The sequence below is a fragment of the Hemicordylus capensis genome, chromosome 1 (genome assembly GCF_027244095.1).
Source record: "Hemicordylus capensis ecotype Gifberg chromosome 1, rHemCap1.1.pri, whole genome shotgun sequence".
NCBI classification, from domain to species: Eukaryota; Metazoa; Chordata; class Lepidosauria; order Squamata; family Cordylidae; genus Hemicordylus; species Hemicordylus capensis.
Window position 1 is genome coordinate 266,861,896 of NC_069657.1, and position 23,257 is coordinate 266,885,152.

The 23,257-nt window shown below is 43.8% G+C and overlaps 1 protein-coding gene across 2 annotated transcripts in view; it reads left to right on the top strand.

The window, feature by feature from the left end:
• Positions 1-18,365: 18,365 nt before the first annotated feature.
• CPB2 (carboxypeptidase B2) overlaps positions 18,366-23,257 on the top strand; it is a 32,604-nt gene continuing 27,712 nt past the window's right edge. The window contains exons 1-2 of one of the 2 annotated variants that reach the window (XM_053284973.1): positions 18,366-18,440; positions 18,686-18,829. In XM_053284973.1, the coding sequence (XP_053140948.1) occupies positions 18,367-18,440; positions 18,686-18,829 (218 nt within the window). In that variant the 5' untranslated portion in view covers position 18,366. Of the gene's footprint in view, positions 18,441-18,685; positions 18,830-21,998; positions 22,144-23,257 lie in introns of those variants that run through there. The other variant, XM_053284975.1, reaches the window with a different exon arrangement.

Consider the following 23,257-nt stretch of genomic DNA (forward strand, 5'->3'; position numbering starts at 1 on the left):
TTATATGAAGGTTATATGAAGGTTTAATCTCCCACCCCATTCCCTGTGGTTTACTTTTCTAATGTGGATGCCATATTTATGTGTTACGTTCATTACCATAACATTACCTTTTCAAGGGCTGTGTGTTTTAGTTGTGTGAGTGTACTGCTTGGAGGTTTTTTGGATGATGTTTGGTTCCAGACTTCCAGTATGATCTGAGATTTTGTGTTTTAAGCTTCCTATCAATTAAGTTGATAAGCTGGTTTTTGTGGTAGCAAACATGCATTGTCCCATTTGCTAAGCAAGGTCTACCCTGTTTTGCATTTGAATCTACATGTGATCACTGTACATTATTCCCCTTAGGGCAGGGGTGAGCAAACTTGGCCCTCCAGCAGTTGTTGAACTATAACTCCCATCATCCCTAGCACGAGTCTCTCTCTCTTTCAATCCTGTCTAGTTGCTCTAGCTAGGGAGCAATTAGATTTATTTAATTAGATTTATAGTTTTAATACTTAGTGTTTGCTTTTAAAAGATTTTAATTTTAATTATTTTAATGCTTATAATATGATTTTAATTGTAAATAGCCCAGTTTTGAGCAGTATAGAAATTTGTTAAACAAACAAACTTCAACTTGAAACCCATTTACTAACTGCTGGTCCAGGAAACTGTGTGTGAAGAATGTGCCAGTCCTTGACTCCGAAAACACTAAGGAACACCGGTCTAGATAATCCTTGTCATCTAAGACCATCTGTAGCCGGGACACCATCACATGCTCTGTTACCATGCACAAAAAGGGAAGGTTAGAAACAGATCTATAATTGTCCAGGTTGGAGGGATCATGGGAGGGCTTTTTCAATAATGGTTTTACCATTGCCTCCTTGAGGCATGCTGGTATCTTGCCCTCCCTTAATGAAGCATTGATTATAGCCTCCAACCATCTGTCTGTATCCTCCCTGGCAGATTTTATTAGCCATGAAGGGCAAGGGTCAAGAGCGCATGATGTTGCCCGCACACTGCCTAGGATCTTGTCCACATCCTCAGGCTGCACTAATGGAAAAGAATCCAACACATTAGGACCAGATGGTACCCGAAGCATGTCTGCCGGAACTGCCAAAACTCTGGCATCCAGGGGCATATCTAGGGTGGGGCAGGCAGGGCACATGCCCCGGGTGCCACTTGAAAGGGGGCGCCATTTTTTAAAATTAAAAAAATGGCCGCTGGAAACAAAATGGCCACTGTGCATGCTCAAATGGACTCTGTGAGGCCCTAGGCCATGCCAGGCCTCGCAGAGGCCATTTGTGCATGCATGGTGGCCATTTTGTTTTCAGTGGCCATTTTTTTAAAAAAAAATATTTTAAAAATAGCCACCGCACATGGTCAAATGGTCCTTGCGAGGCCCTAGAGGCCAGCGGGGGGGGGGGGAACCTTTTCAGATCCCCCCACAGTCTTTAGGAAGCCCCACAAAGGGGCTACAGGTAATTTTTAAATTTAATATAATATAAGTCACCTTACACATATTCAGTTTGTCGCTATGTACAGAGAATCAGGGTTTGTCAATACTGAGCTGAAGCTTATGAGCTAGGATCATATTCATTTGCTCTTACTTTGCTTCTTGTGATAAGTGAGTTAAATGTGATGTCTTAATAATATGGCTATTAATGGTGAATTTGTCTTTGAATCAGTGTGAAATCCTTAGTATTAAGGCCCACTGGGAGTTTCTTACTCTCTTTCTCTCATTTTAACTGTCTTTCTGAAATACTAGAATATAGGGGTGTGCATGGTTTTGGTCCGGCACCATTGGAATGACCTCCGGACCGGTCCGGAGGTTCGGATGGGCGGGGGACTGTAACTTTAAGCAGGGGGGTGGTATTACTTACCACCCCCCGCCACTCTTCCCCCTCTGGCGCTGGTCCTTTGAAAAATCTTCTTGGGGCGGCAGAGTTCCTCCCTGCCGCCCCTGCCCCCGTCATTGTTCCTTAAGGTGCAAAAGAGACGAGCGCTAGCGGCGCACATGCACCCTGCATGGCACACGCGCTCGTCTCTGATGCTGCCGCACGCGCACCGCATACGTAGCAGCGTCAGAGATGAGCGCGCGCGCTGCGCAGATCCTAGAAAAGTTTACATACCCATTTCCTTGGAGGCCCGGAAACATGATGCATCTGTCCACCCACTCGGAAAATTAATTTCGAAAAACTCTAAGGAGGAAGCTGAATCCCAGAATGACAAGTCCAACAACTAACCAGTCCCTGGTGGCGCAGTGGTAAAACTGCTGCCCTGTAACCAGAAGGTTACAAGTTTGATCCTGACCAGGGGCTCAAGGTTGACTCAGCCTTCCATCCTTCCGAGGTCGGTAAAATGAGTACCCAGAATGTTGGGGGCAATATGCTAAATCATTGTAAACCGCTTAGAGAGCTCCGGCTATAGAGCGGTATATAAATGTAAGTGCTATTGCTATTGCTATTGCTAACAACTAACAAGTTGTTCTAGTAAGAACTAAACCAGTCTTCAGCAATGCACACTGTTGGGCAGGTGCTGGACAGTAACCCTTCATATGACTCAGTTGTTATAAGTGTGTCTATGGGCTTGGCTGGCTCACCTACAGAATTGCAGTCAGAATGGAGTCACAATACCATGCCAGGTTGCTTGGTCACACACATCCCTACACGTTCACAGACACATGTGCCAAAATTTCATCAGTGAGATGCTGGAGGGTGAAGTATATGCTTTATGTAATCCTGCAAATGAGCCATTTAAACCAGTATTTCACCTCTGACTTCCAACTGTATTAAATGCCTCCATAGAGGAGGAACAAGACCACAGGGCAGCCATGGAATTGTTCTTTCCCTACTTAAGAGTTGTGGGAAATGGAGGATTTCTGGAATGAAGGCATGGAAATGGTGGACCTTAGCAAACATCTGCAGAATCCAGAGGAAATAGTTGTGGAGTGCAATGACAAGTCAGTGGAGTTGAATCTGGAATATTAACAATTTAATGAGACAGATATTATTTACAGAGAGGCAAGTGCAGACTGCTTTTCAGTGCTCTTGCTGCTGGCAAGACAATAGTAGATTTCTGTAGACTTTTGCACTTCTACAGTTCAGCCCCATTTCAGAGATAGGGAAAGCTGAACTTATGAGATACTCAACTGGTCCCGACATGTAATTGTGCATAGGGCTGCATATTGATTGACTGATTGATTGTTAATGTTTTATACCACCTTTCATTAAAATAATCTCAAGGTGATTTACAAGACATTTAAAACAATATAAAACTATAAAACATGTGCAATATAAATTAAACTGGAATATAAAAATACAAATCTAATTAAAAAGTTTAAAAAACATGTACAATATAATCATAAGATACAAAGCAGCTGCACCAAAACACTCACATAAAAGCCAGGGTAAAAAGCCAAGATTTTACTTGCTTTCTAAAAACTGTGATGGAGACTAGGGTGCAGATACCCTCCGGAAGAGCATTCCAAAGTCTGGGGACAATGACTGAGAAGGCCCTGTCCCGGTACACGACAGGTGAGCATCCCTCATTGTCGGAACATGGAGCAGGGTCCCCTCTAGTGACCTTGTTGAGTGGGCAGAAACCCTTGGGAGCAGGCGGTCCCTCAGGTATCCAGGGCCCAAACCCTTAAGCGCTTTAAAGGTCAAAACTAGCACCTTGAATTGGACCTGGAAACAGATTGGCAGCCAATGTAGCTCTTTCAAAATGGATGTAATCTGATCCCAGTGGGCAGCTCCATAATATCATAGTTGCCCCATTTTGCACTAGCTACAGGTTCTGAATATTCTTCGAGAGCAGCCGCACGTAGAATGCATTACAGTAATCCAGCCATTACGTGACTAAAGTGTGAGTAACAGTGGCCAGATCTGTCTTCTTGAGAAAGGGACACAGCTGGTGCACTAGCCAAAGCCGTGCAAAGGCAATACCCCCAAGCTGTGCACCTGCTCTTTCAAGAGCAACCCCATCCAGAACCAAGTTTGCATATGAGCATACTCTCCACCCTGCCACTTCAGCAAGAAAAACAGCCTGATCTTGTGCATATTACTCCCAGTAATTGTCTTTCGCTGAAAATGACAGCCTCTCCCTCCCTGACAAAGATAAAGAACCACCTCACTACACTTTCTGCAAACATTCTTCCCCACTCCAGGCAAAAATTCACTCCTTGCTTTTGAAATCTTAAAACAAACTCCACCCCCTCCTCACCACCCACAACTCTTTCCTTGCCATTTTCTTGTTCAAAGGCAGGACACACACTTAAGGTGCCCCTTAGCACATGATCAGCTCAGTGCCTGTTTGGGTGCTGGTGCTACTTGAGGTGGTGCCATGCTGCTGCGGGCCACACCCCTGACGCAGACACCAGTATCAAGGGGTTGGGCCAGCCAGGTCAGCTCCACCTCCCTGGCCTTCATGTGCCACCTTCCCCACTTCTTGGTTGCTTACTCTCTGGGTATGCCTGGGATGGAGCTTTAAAACCTCTTCCCCAACCTGGCTAGAAGGTGAGCAGCTGGGAGAAGAGGAAGGTGATGTGTGAGGTTGAAGGAGGTGGAGCTGCCCCAGCCCCACACCTCCCTCACACACTGCCTTCCCCTTCTCCAGGCTGCTTTCCTCAATGACCACAGCCTGGGAGGTGCTTTTAGCATGGTGCTGTTTGGCTTCTGTCTCACCGCTTCACTAGTACATCGGGGAAAGAGAGAGTCATCCAGCTAGCTCAGCTGTGAGAGAGAAGCCAAGCTGCCGCTCCATGCTAAAAGCTCCTTCCACACTGCTGCCACTGAGGAAAGCAGCTAGGAGAAGGGGAAGGTGGCTGTCAGCACAGAGCCGGGGAGCAGCAGGCAAGTGAGGTGATGCCCACAGGTGGTGGCGGCAGGGCGCCTGCTCTCACCACCCCTTGGTGCAGGTGCCAACTGAGGCCATTACCTCATCTCGCCTTATTAGCAAGCCACCCTGGCTCAGCTCAAGTATTTATTTCATTAACAGAGCTAAAAATGCACAGTTCTCCTACCGCATGCAAAAATCTATGCCGGCTTTTCCATCCAACCGATTTACAAAATAAAACAAACCTTCATCTATCTATCTATCTATCTATCTATCTATCTATCTATCTATCTATCTAATTAAAAGCCTGGTGAACAAATGTGTCTTGACTGCCTTTTTAAAAGTTGTAAGAGATGGGGAGGCTCTTATTTCAGCAGGGAGCGTGTTCCAGAGCCTCAGGGCAGCAATGGAAAAGGCCTGTCCCTGAGTAGCCACCAGACGAGCTGACTGCAGACGGACCTCTCCTGATGATCTCAATGGACAGTGGGACTCATAGCGAAGAAGACGCTCTCTTAAATATTTAACAAAGGGTGGAGGGTTGCTGCAAGTCTCATTATCTGATTTCAGCAGGAGGTGACCAAAAGAGGCTGCAAGGGTGAGAAAGAGAAAGGAAAATGCCTAACCATCCCTACAGAGAGCAATTGAGAGTAGTGGTTCCTGCCACCCGGCCCACAAATTCAGACTGGTGGCTCAAGAGCAAAAGTTCTCCTCCCTTGTAAAGGTCCCCAGGGAGGTCACCCAGTCCATGCAATAACTGGGGTAGCACAATTGCCATTGCCTTCATTGTTGTGCCCACACTGTTCCTGGGCATGTTTCATTTTCTGCCACAGTGCTTTAGACAGACTGCATGGTTCTGTACCAATCTGATGACCACCCCCAAATGGCAAAGGCACTGCTGTTGTGGGAAGTAAGCATGCAATACATTCTAACCATCTGGATGTAGAGGGTTAAATGGAGCAGCAGGACAGAAACCATGGGGGAAGGCAGCAACCATGCCATTGCAGGTAAGGCAGAAACATGACCAGAGATTGAGCCCATTTGTTTGCTTGTTTGATTTCTATACTGCCTTTCCAAAAATGGCTCAGGGCAGTTTACAAAGAGAAACAATAAATAAATAAGATGGATCCCTGTCCCCAAAGGGCTCACAATCTAAAAAGAAACACAAGATAGACACCAGCAACAGCCATTGGAGGGATGCTGTGCTGGGGATGGATAGGGCCAGTTACTCTCCCCCTGCTAAATAAAGAGAACCACCACATTAAAAAGGTGCCTCTTTGCCAAGTTAGCAGGGGTTAATGTATGGCTCAAGTATTTCAAAGAGTAATCACGTCCAAGACATACCATTTGAATTCTGCTTCCCTTTGGTATTTCCTTTCAGATGATTAACTCCACAGTTGGAGTTGATGCCATAACTCTCTATCTGGCTTGTGAAGCACTTCAACTCTGAATGAGTGAAGCTGAGTACTCTGTAGAGCCCCCCTGGCACTGCACAGAAGGGTCTCTTCCCATGGCTCCCCTTCACATACTGATGCACTTTCACCAGCAGTGGTGGGGCCCTTTGAAGAGAAAAGGAGCCCTACTAAGCCTCAGCAGTGTTTCTGAGAAGGTACTTGGGGCATGCTTGCTGGGGTCCTTTCCAATAGATAGATAGATAGATAGATAGATAGATAGATAGATAGATAGATAGATAGATAGACAGATAGATAGATAGATAGATAGATAGATAGATCTTTATTGTCATTGTCCTGTGCAGAACAACGAGATTGAAAAGAATCTACAACCACTACTACAGGACCTAACAAGAATAATCTAAACATATACCCATACGCCCCGCTCCCATCAACCCACTAAAAACCCACTAAAAAACTCTAAAAACTAAATACAAAAAACCCCTCAGAAGCTGTGTTTTGCTGCGTTCAAAGCTGAGACCGCTTTTGGGTAGAAGCTACTCCTCAAGCGGCTGGTCCTGATCTTTAAGACCCTATACCTCCTTCTCGAAGGCAGAAGCTGAAAAAGATCATTTCCAGGGTGCGTGGGATCCTGCGCTATCTCTACAGCTTTATTATAACACCTAGTGGCATAAATTTGATCTAAGGTAGGAAGAGTACACCTAATTATTTTCTCCACAGTCTTAAAAACCTTGGACAGCAGTGTTCTTTCTCTGGCTATACAACTCCCCAACCACGCACAGATCCCATAAGTCAACACACTCTCTATAGCACAGCGATAAAACACCAACAATAGATTACTTGAGAGATTAGTCCTCCAGAGAACTCTCAAGAAGTATAATCTCTGCTGTGCTCTCTTCACCAGATCTTTGGTGTTTGCTCCCCATGTCAGGTCATCTCTCAGCTCTATTCCCAGAAATCTAAACACCAAAACCCGTTCCACACAAATCCCTTCAATAATGAGTGGCTGGAAATCCAATTTGCATTTCCTGAAATCCACAATGATCTCCTTTGTTTTCTTTAAATTGAGGAATAAGTTATTCTCCCTAAGCCACTCTGTCAGCCTCTCCACCTCCTTCCTATAGGCCGACTCCCCTTCTCCAGCAGTAATCAGACCAACCACAGTTGTGTCGTCTGCAAACTTAATAATCCTATTGCTGAGGTAATTGGGAACACAATCGTATGTGTAAAGCGTGTACAAAAGTGGACTCAACACGCACCCCTGCGGCGTCCCTGTATTTATACTGAGATCCGTCGAGACATGAGAGCCCATCCTGACCCGTTGAGAACGATCTGATAGAAAATTCAGTATCCACCTGCATAAGCACGGTGGAAGCCCCAGGTCCAATAATTTTGGCACCAATCTATATGGGAGAATAGTATTAAATGCAGAGCTAAAGTCTACAAAAAGCAGTCTTGCATAATTCCCTTGTTTCTCCAAATGGGTCAGGACAGTGTGTAAGGCCATAGCCACAGCATCCTCCGTGGATCTCTTCTTCTTATATGCAAATTGATAAGAATCAAATCCATCTGGCAAACAAGCCATAATACAATTCCGCACCAATTTCTCAAAGCATTTCATTATGATGGGTGTAAGCGCCACAGGTCGAAAGTCATTCAGGCTATCTATATTAGATTTTTTTGGCAGAGGTACGATAGTAGAGGATTTCAGACAAGATGGAACAGTGGCTTGGGCCAGAGATCGATTGAAAATCTTCGTAAAAACTTCTGCCAGTTGTTCTGAGCAATCTCTCAGCACCCTACCAGCCACTCCATCAGGGCCCATAGCCTTCCTCACATTTATTTCCTTTAGTACCCGCCTCACTTCCCCCTCTTCCACTTTAACAGCATTTTCCACTCTAACAACATTTTCCTCGGGGAGTAAGAACAATGACTCTGACAGCACTCCTGGAACCACTGCCGGTGTCGCCTCAAACCGGGCAAAAAAGGTATTCAGCTCCCCCACCAGGGAGGCACTACTCTCTACAGTTGATGGATTGTTAGATTTATAGCCAATAAGTTGCTGAACCCCCTGCCACATTTGTCTAGTGTCATGGCTGCTCATATAGTTCTCAATTTTTCCTTTATACTCAGCTTTTGCCTTCTTAATACCCCTCTTCAAATTTGCCCTTTCTATACTATACAATGCTCGATCTCCAGTTCTAAAAGCAAAGTTTCTGGCCTTCAACAGCCTCCGAACTTCCCCCGTCATCCAGGGCTTCCTATTTGGATACATCTTCACAGACTTTTCCCTGGTGACGTTGGCTGTACAAAATTTAATATAATCCAGGACCGTTGATGTGTGGATCTCCAGTGCTTTCCATACCGCTCCCCAGTGCTCCTCACACACCTTCCCAGACATCCAGGGCACTGGCTCTCTTTAAAGAACCTCACCAGGACTGGGGAAAGCACAGCAGTGCTCCGAGGGGACCTGGAGGCTGTGCAGAATATTCAGCTTGGGGTATTTTCAGACCCTAAACTTTGCACTGGCCGTCTGTCTGTCTGTCTGTCTCCTGTGAATCATTTCAGTTTTGTGCTGAAGTATAAGTGCACAATATTTAAACATGTTTAGTTACTTTTTTAGTACGATTGCACGAATAACATAAATTAAAATAAAATATTTAATTTTAGGTTTTAGTTGCTGTTTGTTTAAATTGTAAACCGCCCTGAGATTTTATATAGGGTGTTATATACATGTGTTAAATAAATAAGCAAATAGTGGGGTTGCTCCGACTACAAAGAAGAAACAGCTAATTGAATGGCTGGTATCAGTAATTCCAAAAGAGCAGCCAGAACTAGTTCAGGAAAAGGCTAAATAAAAGGCCAGTTACAGCATTGCCAGTGACTGGGAGAAGCAGGAGTCACTTCAAGCCAACCAAATGGGAACACCTTTGCTAAGTGAAGGCTGAATTCTGAAGAAGTATGCTGTCTAGAACTAGGTGGGACTTACCAGTTACTACTGACCAAACATCCTTATGATCTTGTCTATAGCGACCAGCATTGCAGGATTCTAATGAGGAATATAGTGCTCTATTAAGCGCCTTGTTGAGCCAAAGTTTGAGTCTATTTCCAACTGTTTGCAGCAGAACAATGCCTATGCATTGCTAAAAGATGATGATGATGATGATGATGATGATGGTGATGATGATGATGATTAATTCAATTTCTATACCACCCTTCCAAAAATGGCTCAGGGCGGTTTACACAGAGAAATAATAAATAAATAAATAAGATGGCTCCCTGTCCCCAAAGGGCTCACATTCTAAAAAGAAACATAAGATTACCCCTGCTAACTGGGCAAAGAGGCACCTTTTACCATGGTGATTCTCTTTATTTAGCAGGGGGAGAGTAACTGGCCCGATCCACCCCCAGCACAGTGACTGTTGCTGGTGTCTATCTTCTTCTTCTTCTTCTTCTTCTTCTTATTATTATTATTATTATTATTATTATTATTATTATTATTATTAATTCAATTTCTATACCACCCTTCCAAAAATGGCTCAGGGTGGTTTACAAAGAGAGATAATAAACAAATAAGATGGCTCCCTGTCCCCAAAGGACTCACATTCTAAAAAGAAAAATAAGACACACACCAGCAACAGTCACTGGAAGTACTGTGCTGGGGATGGAGAGGGCCAGTTACTCTCCCCCTGCTAAATAAAGAGAATCACCATGGTAAAAGGTGCCTCTTTGCCCAGTTAGCAGGGGTAATCTTATGTTTCTTTTTAGAATGTGAGCAGTAATGGTGAGGAAATCAACATCAATCAGAGACTGCCTCTGAGTGGAAAGGCTTGATGCTCGTACAAGGGGCTCTTTGGACCTAACCACATATGATGATATAGCATACCTATGATCATCATACATATATACATACATACATATCATACATACATACAAAGCCAGTGTGGTGTAGTGGTTAGAGTGCTGGACTAGGACCAGGGAGACCTGAGTTCAAATTCCCATTCAGCCATGAAACTAGCTGGGTGACTCTGGGCCAGTCACTTCTCTCTCAGCCTAACCTACTTCACAGGGCTGTTGTGAGGAGAAACTTAAGTATGTAGTACACCGCTCTGGGCTCCTTGGAGGAAGAGCGGGATATAAATGTAATAATAATAATAATAATAATAATAATAATAATATGATGATGATGATGATGATGATGATACAGCATACCTTTCCAAACAAAAATGGGTATTAAAACATGTCCACAAACATTTGAACTCATATTCTAAGGTGCCTTCTACTAACTTTTGAACAATTCATTCTGTTGTCACCAAAGGCCTCCTGTGGAATCTCCCACCTTTGTAATGTGTGCCCCCCTGCAATGCTACAACATAGGATCTTGGGGAGGCTCCGAGGGGGCCAATTGCCCCAGATCCCACATATGGAGAGGGGGCATCCAAAGTATGGTTCAGTATTTGAAATGATCAGATTGATCCTTTTAATTCAAGGCAGTAAAACTAATCAGTTAAAATATAACCCCAGGATCAAGACTATTTCAGTATTTGGGGTTGTTACATTGACGCAGGATGCAGTGGTTGTCATACTGTGCAGTGGAATGTAATGCACAGTTGTGCAAGAGCACTGTTGCACAAGTGAAAAATCTGCACAAATGGAGTTGCGTGACGGTGCAGCCAATTATACATAGTGACCACACTGTCGTGCAAGTCCGTTTACACAATTTTTTGCACCTGCACAACAGTGCTATATGAGTTGTGCAACAGTGAATATGAATTCACATGCACCACATGCATAACATTGCACAGTATGGAAACCAGAGAGAAGTGGGGGAGGGTCTCAAAGGCACATTCTGCCACCGCCCCCAGGCCTCTCAGAGTCTTTAAAAAGGCCCTGCTTTTTAAAAGGCGATTGATTTCTTCTTCTCACGTGAGAGCTCCCTCCTCGCCGACCTTTATTGTCCCCGCGGAGTTATGGGAGCGTCATTTCTATAAACTCTACAGTCATATTGATTCCACAGAAGCTAAGTTAGAATTAAATACTTCTGACCTTTCCCATTGGAACCCGGTCACATGCTCAGAAATTGAGGCCCTTGTCAAATAAACTAGACCCGGTAAAGCTCCCGGGATCGACCACATCATTATTAAGATTATACGCTCTAACTTAGATTGGTGGGCCCCTGTTCTTGCTTCATTATTCTCATTTATCGATAATACTGCCAAAATTCCTCAGGATTGGGGGGTTGCTTTAATTATCCCTATTTATAAAAAAGGAAGTAGACAAGTTTCCACAAATTACCGCCCAATTAGCCTGGCTGACTGGATTGATGCCTATAACATCCTGGCTCCTGAACAAGCCGGATTTCGCGAAGGCCGATCGACCATTGAGCAGGCTTTTATACTCCACCTGGCTGAGAAATATACTTGCAAACCTGGCTCTGCCCTCTATGCCGCATTCATTGACTTAAAATCTGCTTTTGATTCCATCTCTAGGGGCCGCCTTTGGGCTAAGTTGAGGGATTTATCCATAGATAAGTGTCTCCTATTATTAATTTATAAGTTACATGAAAATACGTCCCTAAGAGTTCGTTGTAGTGCATGGGGTCACTTATCTGCTGAAATCCCCACGCATAGAGGAGTCAGACAGGGGTGTATTTTAGCCCCTGTCTTGTTTAACATCTGTATTAACTCCATAGTAACCCATATGAATGCTCCTTCTGTTCATCCGTCCAAACTGGCTCATAAACATATACCGTATTTTATGGACTATAAGACTCACTTTTTTCCTCAAAAAATATCCGCCAAAATTCAGGTGCGTCTTATATGTTTTAACAGTTTAATATGTTAAAACTCTGAAAAACTGGATTAAAATTAAGGTGCGTCTTATAGTCCATAGCGTCTTATAGTCCGTAAAATACGGTATCAATTTTGCTGTATGCCGATGACATGGTTCTCTTGTCACTGAGGCCCAAGGTGGGCACTTGCATCACTCAGCTCTTTTTGTGCAGAGGAGGCCATTGAGGTAAACTACCAGAAAACGAAAGTACTGGTATTTGCCAAACGCCCCAAGCCCCATGCATGGAAAATAAATGGCCAATTAATAGATCAAGTTAAAATATTTAAATACCTTGGCATAGTCTTCCATGCTTTGGGAGGCCGCCAGGCCCACCTGAACTATGCCATACAGAAAGCCCAGCATTCGGCCAACTCAATTAGATCTTTTTATTTCACGAAGGGCGCTACATATATACCTGCTGCCAATAAACTCTTTGCAGCTAAAGTACATCCACAGCTTATGTATGGTGCACAATTGGGCCCTTTCTGCAATTTTTCACCTCTGGAGGCCATAAAGACAAAATTTCTTAGATCCATTTTCCAGGTCCCAAATAGTGTCTCAAATGCCGCTATTAGACAGGAGGCAGGCTTTTATACTTTGGAATCGGTTTATTGGAAATGTATTTTCCTATTCTGGTTAAAATTGAAGTTCTCACAAGCGGGATTAGTCCCTCTCACTATGACCGACTCCTTTGATTCGAGATGGAAACGTTCGCTCAAAATAAAATCTCAACTTTATGGGATCCCACTTGAAGAACTTGCTAGGATGGGCTTTACCACAGCTATGAAGGTTATTAAACAGCAAATAATTGATACTGACCTACAGGTTGAAGCCTCCAAAATACCTAGAGGTTTGTATATAGGTAACCAGCTCTACAATCTTAAACCTGCTGATTACCTAAGTAACATAACATTTCCTAAATTTAGGCATGCCTTGACCCTTGCACGTCTTAATGTTCTTCCGACATCTGTTCTTAAGGGAAGGTTCATGGGGACTCCTTATGTTTTGCGCCTCTGCCCTTGTGGCTCAGGTGCTATTGAGTCTACTGCACATTTTATCCTTTACTGTGACCTCTACAGGGATGCCCGTTTAGATTTTATTTCACCCTTGTTGAAGTCTTTTCCTGGCCGTTCACATGACTTTTATCTTGATTTATTACTGTCTAAATTTGATAGTATGAGTACTAATTCTGTGGCCAAGTTTTGTTACATTGCATGCAAGCTGTGTATTGCCATTTTATTCTCTCTCTCTCTCTCTCTCTCTCTCTCTCTCTCTCTCTCTGTTCTGGTCATTGATCAAAATAAAAGCTGATTTCTGATTTCAAAGGCACATTCTGCCACCGCCCCCCAGGCCTCTCAGAGTCTTTAAAAAGGCCCTGCTTCCACATAACTGCCCAACGCTCATAAGCTTCATCTTTTCAGAATGTACCAGAATGTGCAGGTCTATTATGCTGTTGCTGAGCCAAGGGCTGAAACCAATCCCTTGGTTTCTCAAGAGGCAGGCCAAAGAGTTGACGGAACCTGCTAACACCCATGCAGTCGTCATTCTGAGAAAACTTTGGATGAGGCTGAAGACAGAAGAGTGATCACCCTGTCCTCTGGACACTTCTCATAGGGAGGAATTTAACCAGTACTGACAATACTCAGCAGAGTCAAACACAGGAACATGAAGAGGAAGTCGGGGACTCCAGCAGCCAGGGATCAGGGTAGTTGTTCCAGCATACAGTAATTTAATGCAGGGCTTTTGCTCTTTTTCAGCCTCATGGGTCCTCCTTGCTGTTTGGGGCGAAGATAAATTGTCAACACTCTTTCTTTACACACATGCAGGCCAAAGTCCATCTCAGCTGTGCTAGTGGTCTATTATTACTTATAAAGGTTGCCATGGAATTAAGAATTAACTACTTTGTTCAGCTTCGAAGAATTTTGCTACTGTATAGAGGTACAATCATTTCCAAAATGACAAACGGTCTTTGGACCATAAATAAGTACAGACTATGCTTGTTTTGTGAGGCTAAACATGTGCCTGGAACCCCACAGGGGGAATGTGTGTATGGGGGGAGTTGAAGTGGAAGAAAGGCAATCAGGGAAAGGATTAGACACCACCCCGCTCCTCTGAAGCAGTTTTTCCTCTCACAAAAATGGCCATTATGAGTCTTTTTTAAACGCATGTATGTGATGTTTCGATTGCCCATATGCCTGGTCCCTTTCATTACTAGAGTATTTTTCCTTTGCATAGTCTGTCTGTCTATCCCTCCCTCCCTCCCTCCTACATTTTCAGAACCTTATGTTAGAATTTATTGAGATATGAATGGGCGCTGCTGCACTAATTCAACACTCATAAAGGGACATAAAAAGGAAAAACCTCCAGTTCCAGGAGAAAGAAACATACAGTTATGTACTGTGAATGTAAGACTCTTCCAGACACTGAAATATTCCAAACTATATTTGCCTGAGGATCAGGCAAATCACCACAGAAAATAAAACTAAGAAGGGTGTCACATAATATTCTTAGCAACATCTGCTGGCAATTTCTGGTAATCTGTGAAACACCCATCTTTTTTTCATACTCCTTTTATTCTAACTTGAAATAAAAGGCTGTTTCACAAATTGCTACAGACTGCCAGCGGATGGCCCCAAGAAAATTATACAACATCCTTCTTTGTAGTGTGGATTTCCCATTTTATTTCCATAGTAATTTATGCTGATGTTGGGATATATCGGCATCCGGAAGAGCCCATAGTGACTAGTATTTGGACAGTAAAGGAGGGGGGAAATCCAAAATTAAATAAGTGATGAAACCCTATTACTCACCTGTTTGGAAACAGAACTGTCAACATGGATTTCCCCACATCATAATTAGTGTTCCAAATATTGATATGCATGTTGATTTAAATAAATTCTTCCTTCTTTGCTAGTAGTGCAAATGTTTTCAGAATACCCTTGCTCCAAATTGCTTTCCTTTTGAAGAAAAACAGTTTAGAATTTGTTAGGTACCTAGGAAGTTACTTTATACTGAGTTGGATCCTCAGTACAGACCCTTAGCTCAGTACTGTATTCAGAGGCGTAACTAGGGGAAACGGCGCCCGGGGCAAGCACTAAAATTGCGCCCCCCTGCCGTGCCCCCCCACCACCCCCCAGCATACATCTGACTGACACACATGTTTCAGAAAACTTTTATTTTAAAAATTACAAAAATTACAAAAATTACCAAAAATTTCAAAATGCGATAAATAACCAAAAATGCGAACTCTCCCTCCAAGTAGCCAAGAGTGGTGCACTACATACTTAGGTTTTTCCTCACAAGCAACAACCCTGTGGAGTTGGCTTGTATCTCAAACAACAGAATTATGATGCGATGATGATACACACCACATTATACTTAGGTTTTTCCTCACAAGCAACAACCCTGTGGAATTGGCCTGTATCTCAAACAACAGAATTATGATGCAATGATTGATGATACACACCACATTATACTTAGGTTTTTCCTCACAAGCAAGAGACAATCTCCAAAGGTCCTGGCATATAACCCCCTCCCCCATTTTTCTTGCCAAACTTTGTGTCTTTATCAGGATACCACAGGCACTTGTTAAAGCTAACACTGCAGGTTTTTCTGAGATGGAGCTGTTATAGGAGCACTTCAGCGTAAACTGAGATCACAAGGCAAGCTTTCACAGTGCAAAAACGAGCATGCCAGCAAGCAGAACTCATGGTAAAACTCTCTTGAAACACCTTGTAACAATGCACAGGCAGCTATGTTACACTACTTGAGTCAACTCACACTGCTGTACTACCCAGGCTGTGGGAATTGACTCTCAGTTCCATATACATGCATGCATTTAAGATTGAGTGCCAAAGAATCTTTATGATTGTTTTTCTTTCTTTTGGGGCGGAGAGAGGAGCGTATAATGCAAACATTAACACCTGTTAGGCACCTGAGAACCATAGTTGGGCAGCTAAATAAAAGCCTGATTCTTTAATATGTTTTTTCCCCACATGTGGCTTCTGTAGTTTTTGCAACTCATTCTCACCCTGACACTTGGTCTGCTGCTTCCACCCGCCCGCCGCCGAATCCTTTCTTCCGTGCCGGGTGTCCGTGTGTGTCCTTGTCGTCCTGCCTGCGCCTCCTGCAGTGCAGCCCCAGCCCCAGCAATGACGCTTTCCTCCGTGACGGCGACCGCGCCACCACATGCAGGTGAACAGAGGAGGATGGATGCACCGCACGCATGCGCAGCGCGACTCAGCACGCTGGCCGAGTCGCGCATGCGTGCGTCACTGACTAGAGACCCTCTGGCTGGCAAGCCACTAGAGGGCCTCTTTCTGGCTGTTCCAGACTAAGCGAGCGACAGAGCAAGCGAGCCTCAGCCAAGGGCAGGCGCAGTGAGCAGCATGAAAGGCGCCTGCCGCGGCACCCGCCGCCAAGCCAGGCCACTGACTGGCCACCAGCAAAGCAATGGGGGGGGCGCGGACGGCGCGGAAGGGGCCGCTCATGGGGGAGGGGGCGCCGACGCGCTCCCTTGACTGCTGCAGCGCTGCTGCACTGAGCAGGAGAAATTTGTATTAAAATTAAAAAAAAAATTGGTCATGGCGGTGCCCTCCACGTGACCCGAAAAGATGGTGCCCGGGGCACGTGCCCCCCCTGCCCCCCTATAGTTATGCCTCTGACTGTAGTGTCAACTCTGACCAGCAGTGACTCTCCAGGATTTTAAGCAGGCGTCTTTTCCAGCCCTACCTGGAGACACCAGGGATTCGACCTGGACCTTCTGCCTGCAAAGCAAATGCTCTACCACTGAGCTATGACCCTGATCACTACTGCTGCTGCTGCTGCTGCTACTACTACTACTACTACTACTACTACATACTAAAAAAATACATGTTACAAAAGATACCAACAGAGTGTCTCAGGCCTGTTTGTGGTCTCTTCGGGCCAGGAGTGAATGGTATGAGCTTTTTGGCCTGGACTTCTCCTTTCCTGCCTACTTCAGGTTGCACAAGTATTACTCAGACCCTAGGAAGGTGGAGAAGGGTTACTATGACAGTTCTTTCAAGCCTGAGATAGCCCCTTCAAGCACTGATCATGCGAGCACCTCTGATCTGGGAGGAGATCTGTGCATTTATTTATTTTATCAGATTATGGATTTGACTTCCCTTCTCCTTACAAACTCATATAATGGGTTTCTTGTTTTATTCTCACAGCAACCCTGCGAAGAGACAGCATAGGCAGAGAGAGAGTGACTGGCCCAAAGTGTTCACTTAGCTTATTTGGAGCGTATGTAGAGCAGCAATTCAGATCAACAGCCCCCACATGTCAGAAAGGGATACCCTGAGTGCCTGTCAAGATGCCCACTGTGGACATCATGGTGGGCGCCACCCCTCACTTCTCACATATGCCCGCTGAGTATCATCCATTCCAGCCCTTTGTTACTTTGTTTCCTGGCTGAATTAAGAGAGGCATAAAGCATCTTTGGAGGTCAAACAGGTATTTGTCTCCTCCCCTGCAAGACTATTAACTCATTGCGTTGTACATGCATACAGGTGCTGTACATGCGAATACTTTTTGTGTGTGAGTGACTGCATATGCATTCATCTGAAAAGTGAACCTGGGGGCTGGACCCCGCAAATGTAGGGTACAGATTGTGCATATTCCTGTACATGCATAGCACATAAAGTGTGAATAACTGTATGCACATACAGATCAACAATCTGTGTACACTGTACATAAAAATACAGTACACAGTACACAGTGGCCCATTCACATGTCATGTTCAACACTCATAGGAGTGCACAGTATACATAGGTACAGATCTGTACATAGGTACAGCCATTCACATGTTATAGGAACATAGGAAGCTGCCATATACTGAGTCAGGCCATTGGTCTATCTAGCTCACTATTGTCTTCACAGACCGGCAGCGGCTTCTCCAAAGTTGCAGCCAGGAATCTCTCTCAGCCCTATTTTTGAGAAGCCAAGGAGGGAACTTGAAACCTTCTGCTCTTCCCAGAGCAGCTCCATCCCCTGAGGAGAATATCTTACTGTGCTCACACATCAAGTCTCCCTTTCAAATGCAACCAGGACAGACCCTGCTTAGCTAAGGGGACAAGTCATGCTTGCTACCACAAGACCAGCTCTCCACATTACAGGTCTCTAAGGCTAGATGAAACCTAAACAGTAGAATTCTTACCAGCTCATCATGATCTTTACTTTTATTTGTGGTATAGGAATATGGAAACAGCACCATTTGGGAGTAAGAATGCATTGATATATATGCCTTAATATGGTTCTTGTCTTACAGTGCTCACACGTGGAGTTATGCTGGATGCAAGTACAGAAGTATACTTCCTGTCTGTACTATGCATTGGAAGGGCCTGTATCCAGGTTCACTTTTAAAAGGTACAGTCATTCACACAAACACATGTATGAGCGTTCAGATATCTATACGCTCACATAGCATAATGTCTGAATCAGTCTAAAGTGTACAGTATAGGCATACAATGAATGTGTGAATAGCCCTCAGACCTACATAGGGGTTACATCTCACAATCTGTGCACTCTCACTCTAAAGGAATTAAGCTACTTTACAGAGGGTGGGAGTTACAAATAGAGGGAATATTAAATTTTAACCACTCTTTCAACAGAGACTTTAGAAAATCAACAATGGGCCCTGAACCTTCACTTGCCTACTTGTTTTCCTTGAAAATGGCTGTTCATATGAAGTTTTTCCTTTTAATTTGTGTAGTATCCATCTTCATTCAAAAGAAGTATGTCTCTGCTCTCCAAAGGTAAGTATTTATTTTCTAGTGAGAGAAATGGGTAATGTTTGCACAGAATAAAAGCGGATCCCAAAATGATTGAGCTAAACATGAGACAGATATATGAGTATGCTCGTTGCTTTTAAACAGGATGTACAATTTAGTATAACATATAGCCAAATATCTCTTTTAGAAGTGTACACCTTTAGATGTTACTCTTAATGACCAGTTCTTAACCAGGGGACAAATAATTTGATTCAATATCAATATGTTGTATATCCAGGTTAAAACAAGAAATAATCATTTTCCTTTAGTAAGATCCTTAAAGAATTAGGATCTTAAGAAGAAAAATAATCCTATTTCCTTGTTGAAACAAAACACCAACCGTTCTGTGAAAACAATTCTGTTTTAATTCGCCAAGGTTTTAATAAGCACATTGTAGAAACATGAAAACATATACACAGTCCAAGTGTTTCTATCTTTTAAATATTCATTTCCAATACAGTGTTTTGAGACATCATTGCATAGATTTCAAAAACACATATATCTAATGCTCAGATATTAAAGGAAGGATCAACAGTATCTCCTCCTCATAAATGTGAACGAACTAAGCTATAAGGTTCATCTTGCTCAAGATCACACAATACACGAATGGGGATACTTAATAGGTTTCCAGTCTTGTGTTTTAGGTCTGCTCTTCCTGTGCAATATTTTGTTTGGCAATTGCCCTCTCTGTTGCTGCCCTGAGACTTTGGGATGTGCTCCCTGCTGAAATAAGAGCTTCCCCATCTCTGACAGCTTTTTTAAAATCCTCAAAAATGCATTTATTCAACCAAGCTTTTAAATTAGAATTCTGGTTTTAATGTTTTAATTTTTGTTTTAATTTGTACTCTATTGTAAATTGCCCAGAGACGCAGGTTTAGAGCAGTGTACAAATCAATCAATCAACCAAACAAGCAAGCAAATAAATAAATATAACTCAGTGTGAGATAAAGAGAGAGAGAAAGTGCTAGGATTATTTATTTTATTTTTAAGAACCAGGTGTTTTAGCCTGCCTGCCAACATTTCAGAAATGAGAACTTCATTGTGGCCTTGACACTTTTATCATATCATCCCATTATATTATTGTATGACACCATTACATCATACCACAGGAACCATAAATATTGCAATTCCTATTTTTCTGAAAACAGAGGCATTAACCATAATTGTTTCTGTAAATATTTAAATAGAAGTGACACACACAGATTCGATCATGCCACTTAAATTAGCTGAATGTACTACTTTTTTACACCAGACATGCTCAGGGGAAGGTTGATTTTTATTTTTTAGGTAATTTTTAGAAGAAACTCTGAATCAGATTCTTCCCACTGACCGGAAACCAAATTGTGAAGGGAGTGGGTGGCTGCTGCTGGACTCTTCCCTGCGCAGTGGCTGCATGGCCTCCTCCTCCTCCTCCGGCAGCTCTGTCTGCGGATCTCATCAGGGGTCTTGTAAGAGGGCACTTCGGACGCTCTCATGACTGCCCCGCAGACGGAGCTGCCAGAGGAAGGAGCGGGGGAAGGAGGGAGGCTGCGGTGGTGGTGCTGGCAAAACCAGGATTTGGGCAGGCCTCCCCGGGACACCAGGAATCAGTTTTAAAAATGTGGCTGTCTCAGGTAAAATGGGGCAGTTGGCAGGTATGGTTTTAGAAAGAAATTCTAGGAATGGGCTCCCATATGTATGTTATCACTGTGCTAGTTTGCACATATGAATGAGCTATCCACAGACCAAATACGGCAGACAGAACCAGGCCCAGCCTGGCTCAAGCTCTGTTGCCTCTTTAGGTGGTTTGATTGCCCCACCCCGCCCAGCCCCGCATCACACTCTATTTCCCCCCATCTCAATTCCCATCTTATCCTGTGGCAAGCAGAACATGCCCTGTACCCATTTATTTATTTATTGTTGGTATTTGCACCCTGCTTTTCAGGTGAGAACCCCCAAGCTGTTTACAGAGAAGCATTAAAACCATTACAAAGATGAGCAAGAAAAAAGGCTTTTCAGGAGCTGTGTATTTTCATGTTGGGTTCTTCAGTCAGGTCATCAGGCTGTGTCAGCCTCTTCCCGCCTCCCCTCAGAACAAGATGATCCTTCAGTAGCTCTACGGAAGCAATTGGTGGCGGGGTGGGGGAAGGACCACTTCCGTTGAAATCTGGCAGCACCCCAGACTGTGATTCTGATTCTTTTCTCCTCCTCCCAGAGCAAGGTGGATCTTAGGTAGCTCTGTAATGGCAGTGGGGAAAGAAGGGGCCTTTAACTGGAACACAGGTACCAGGGATTAGGGCGATGGAATGGGGTGTGTGAAATTTAAAAATAAAAAATAAAAAAACCCCACCCAATTCCATCCCCCTAACCTCTGTGCTGATTCCTTTGTCTTCCCAACTCCAACATGCAATCTGCACTGATTCCCTCCCCACCCTTGTCCTACCCTCTTACTTAGTAATGATTGCTGGTCTACGACCAAAATAAAGTTTTATTTTACTTTACTTAGTAGTGGTGGCAATGGCAGCCACTATGGAGCTCCTGATCCTCTTCTCGTGAGGGCACTGTCCTTCTGTCCTTACTGCTTCAGTGCAGGAGGAACAGAAATGTGGTGCTGGCGGCCATTGCCAGATAGCCCTCCCTAGTCTGTCCCCAGTCCCCACCCTGTCCTACTTTACTTGGTGGCAGACAGTAGGTGTTGGGAATTCTCTCTGGTAAGAGAATCCCTTTTTCATTATAGCAGAGTGCACAGAGGCACAACGCAGCGTATTTAGTTAGGCATGCATGTGTGCTGAGAGTAAAGTAACTTGGAGCCAGTTCATAGTTTCAAATCAATATATATGGCATTTATAAAAGAACTCCATTCTAGACAGGAAAGTGAGGAGTTAGGATTGCTAATCTAGTTAGCTAGCTGGATGCAGATGGATTCTGCCTCTCTGCACACATGGTGCAGGGGAGAGGAGCTTGCATGTTGCAAGGTAGAAGGAACAGGAAGAGAAGAGAGAGAGAGGAAGGAGGACGTGTCCCTGAGATTAGCAATCTACATTCCAAAGGGATAGTCTCAGAGCAGTAGAGAAGGGATGACCAATGTCTTGACCCTCTAGCCCTCTGACTCACTAGTCTGTCCTCCACTGTCATTGAGACAAGAGACAGCGCAAAGTCCTTCACTTGCAACAGTAGGGACCACCTTTGGGCTCCTGCTGTTCCCCCTGTTCTGAGCAGAGGGACGGATGGAGTGGCAGGAACTTCATGTCACGCTGCTCTTGCCTTTTGCCTTTTCAAAAGGCAGAGAAGCCGGAGGAAGAAGAGGAGGCCACTAGCAGGTAGAGCCAGGATGTGGCATCCAGTTGCGGTACGACAGCTGGCGGCAGTGAGCAGGCAGAAGTGACTAAACTACTGTCTGAGCCAATCCACCACCTGAGGCAATCACCTCACTGGGCCTCATTAGTGGACTGGCCTCAGATACAAGTTTCCCACTTCTCAAAAACATTCTTCCTCAATGGAATCACTTCACACATCCAGTTGTTAATCACAAGTGTGGAGTAACTTTCAATGTCTCAGTTCACAGTGAGTACATGGTTCACTCTCATGTACATGAGAGTTGTGGTTGGTGAAACATGACTTTCTAACCCACTCCTTCCAAAACAGAGATTTTTCTTCTCAGAGTGAAGGGAACTCTAGTCACTTCCTGGAGTTATCATTTAATGAACTACCACACGTGGATAAGAGTTGATGTAACTGTATATCCTGCTTTTCAGATGGTTTCACAAGGCATCTAGAAATAATAAGCCACTGTATAATTTGATGATTATTATTTTAATAGAAAAGGGTAATCAAATAGCATTCTGAGATATTTTCTTTTAAAATATATATTATTATTAAAAACAAACATGGTGTGCCCCATAACAAATTCTATGCTTGAGAAAAGGCCCATTCACATGTTTTATTCAATACATGTACAATGAGTGTACAGTGTATACAGGTACAGATCTGTACACAGATACAGCCATTTGCATGTCATGCTGAACCCAGGTACAGCTGTACACTTCCTATTTGTACCATGCATTTGAAGGGCCTGTATCCAGGTTCACCTTTAACACGAACACAGGTACATTCATTCACACAAATATGTCTATGAGTATACAGATATCTGTACACTCATATAGCCTAAAGTCTGAATTGGGCTTAATTGCAAAACTGTGGGATATATTATGCACCATCCACTCTAAACAAAATAGATTTCTCATAAGGATAGAGGCTTAAGGCCACGTCACACATTCAATTTTTAGCATGTATGAAAAATAGTTGTATGTGTTCACAATACCTACGTGGAAAAATCACGTGCCATATAGATACATCTAACCATGTGCATGTGGAGTTGCTGAAGTCCTGCTCAGTTCTGCTCCCTAGTCTGACTTGCCCCTCTTCTTTCTGCAA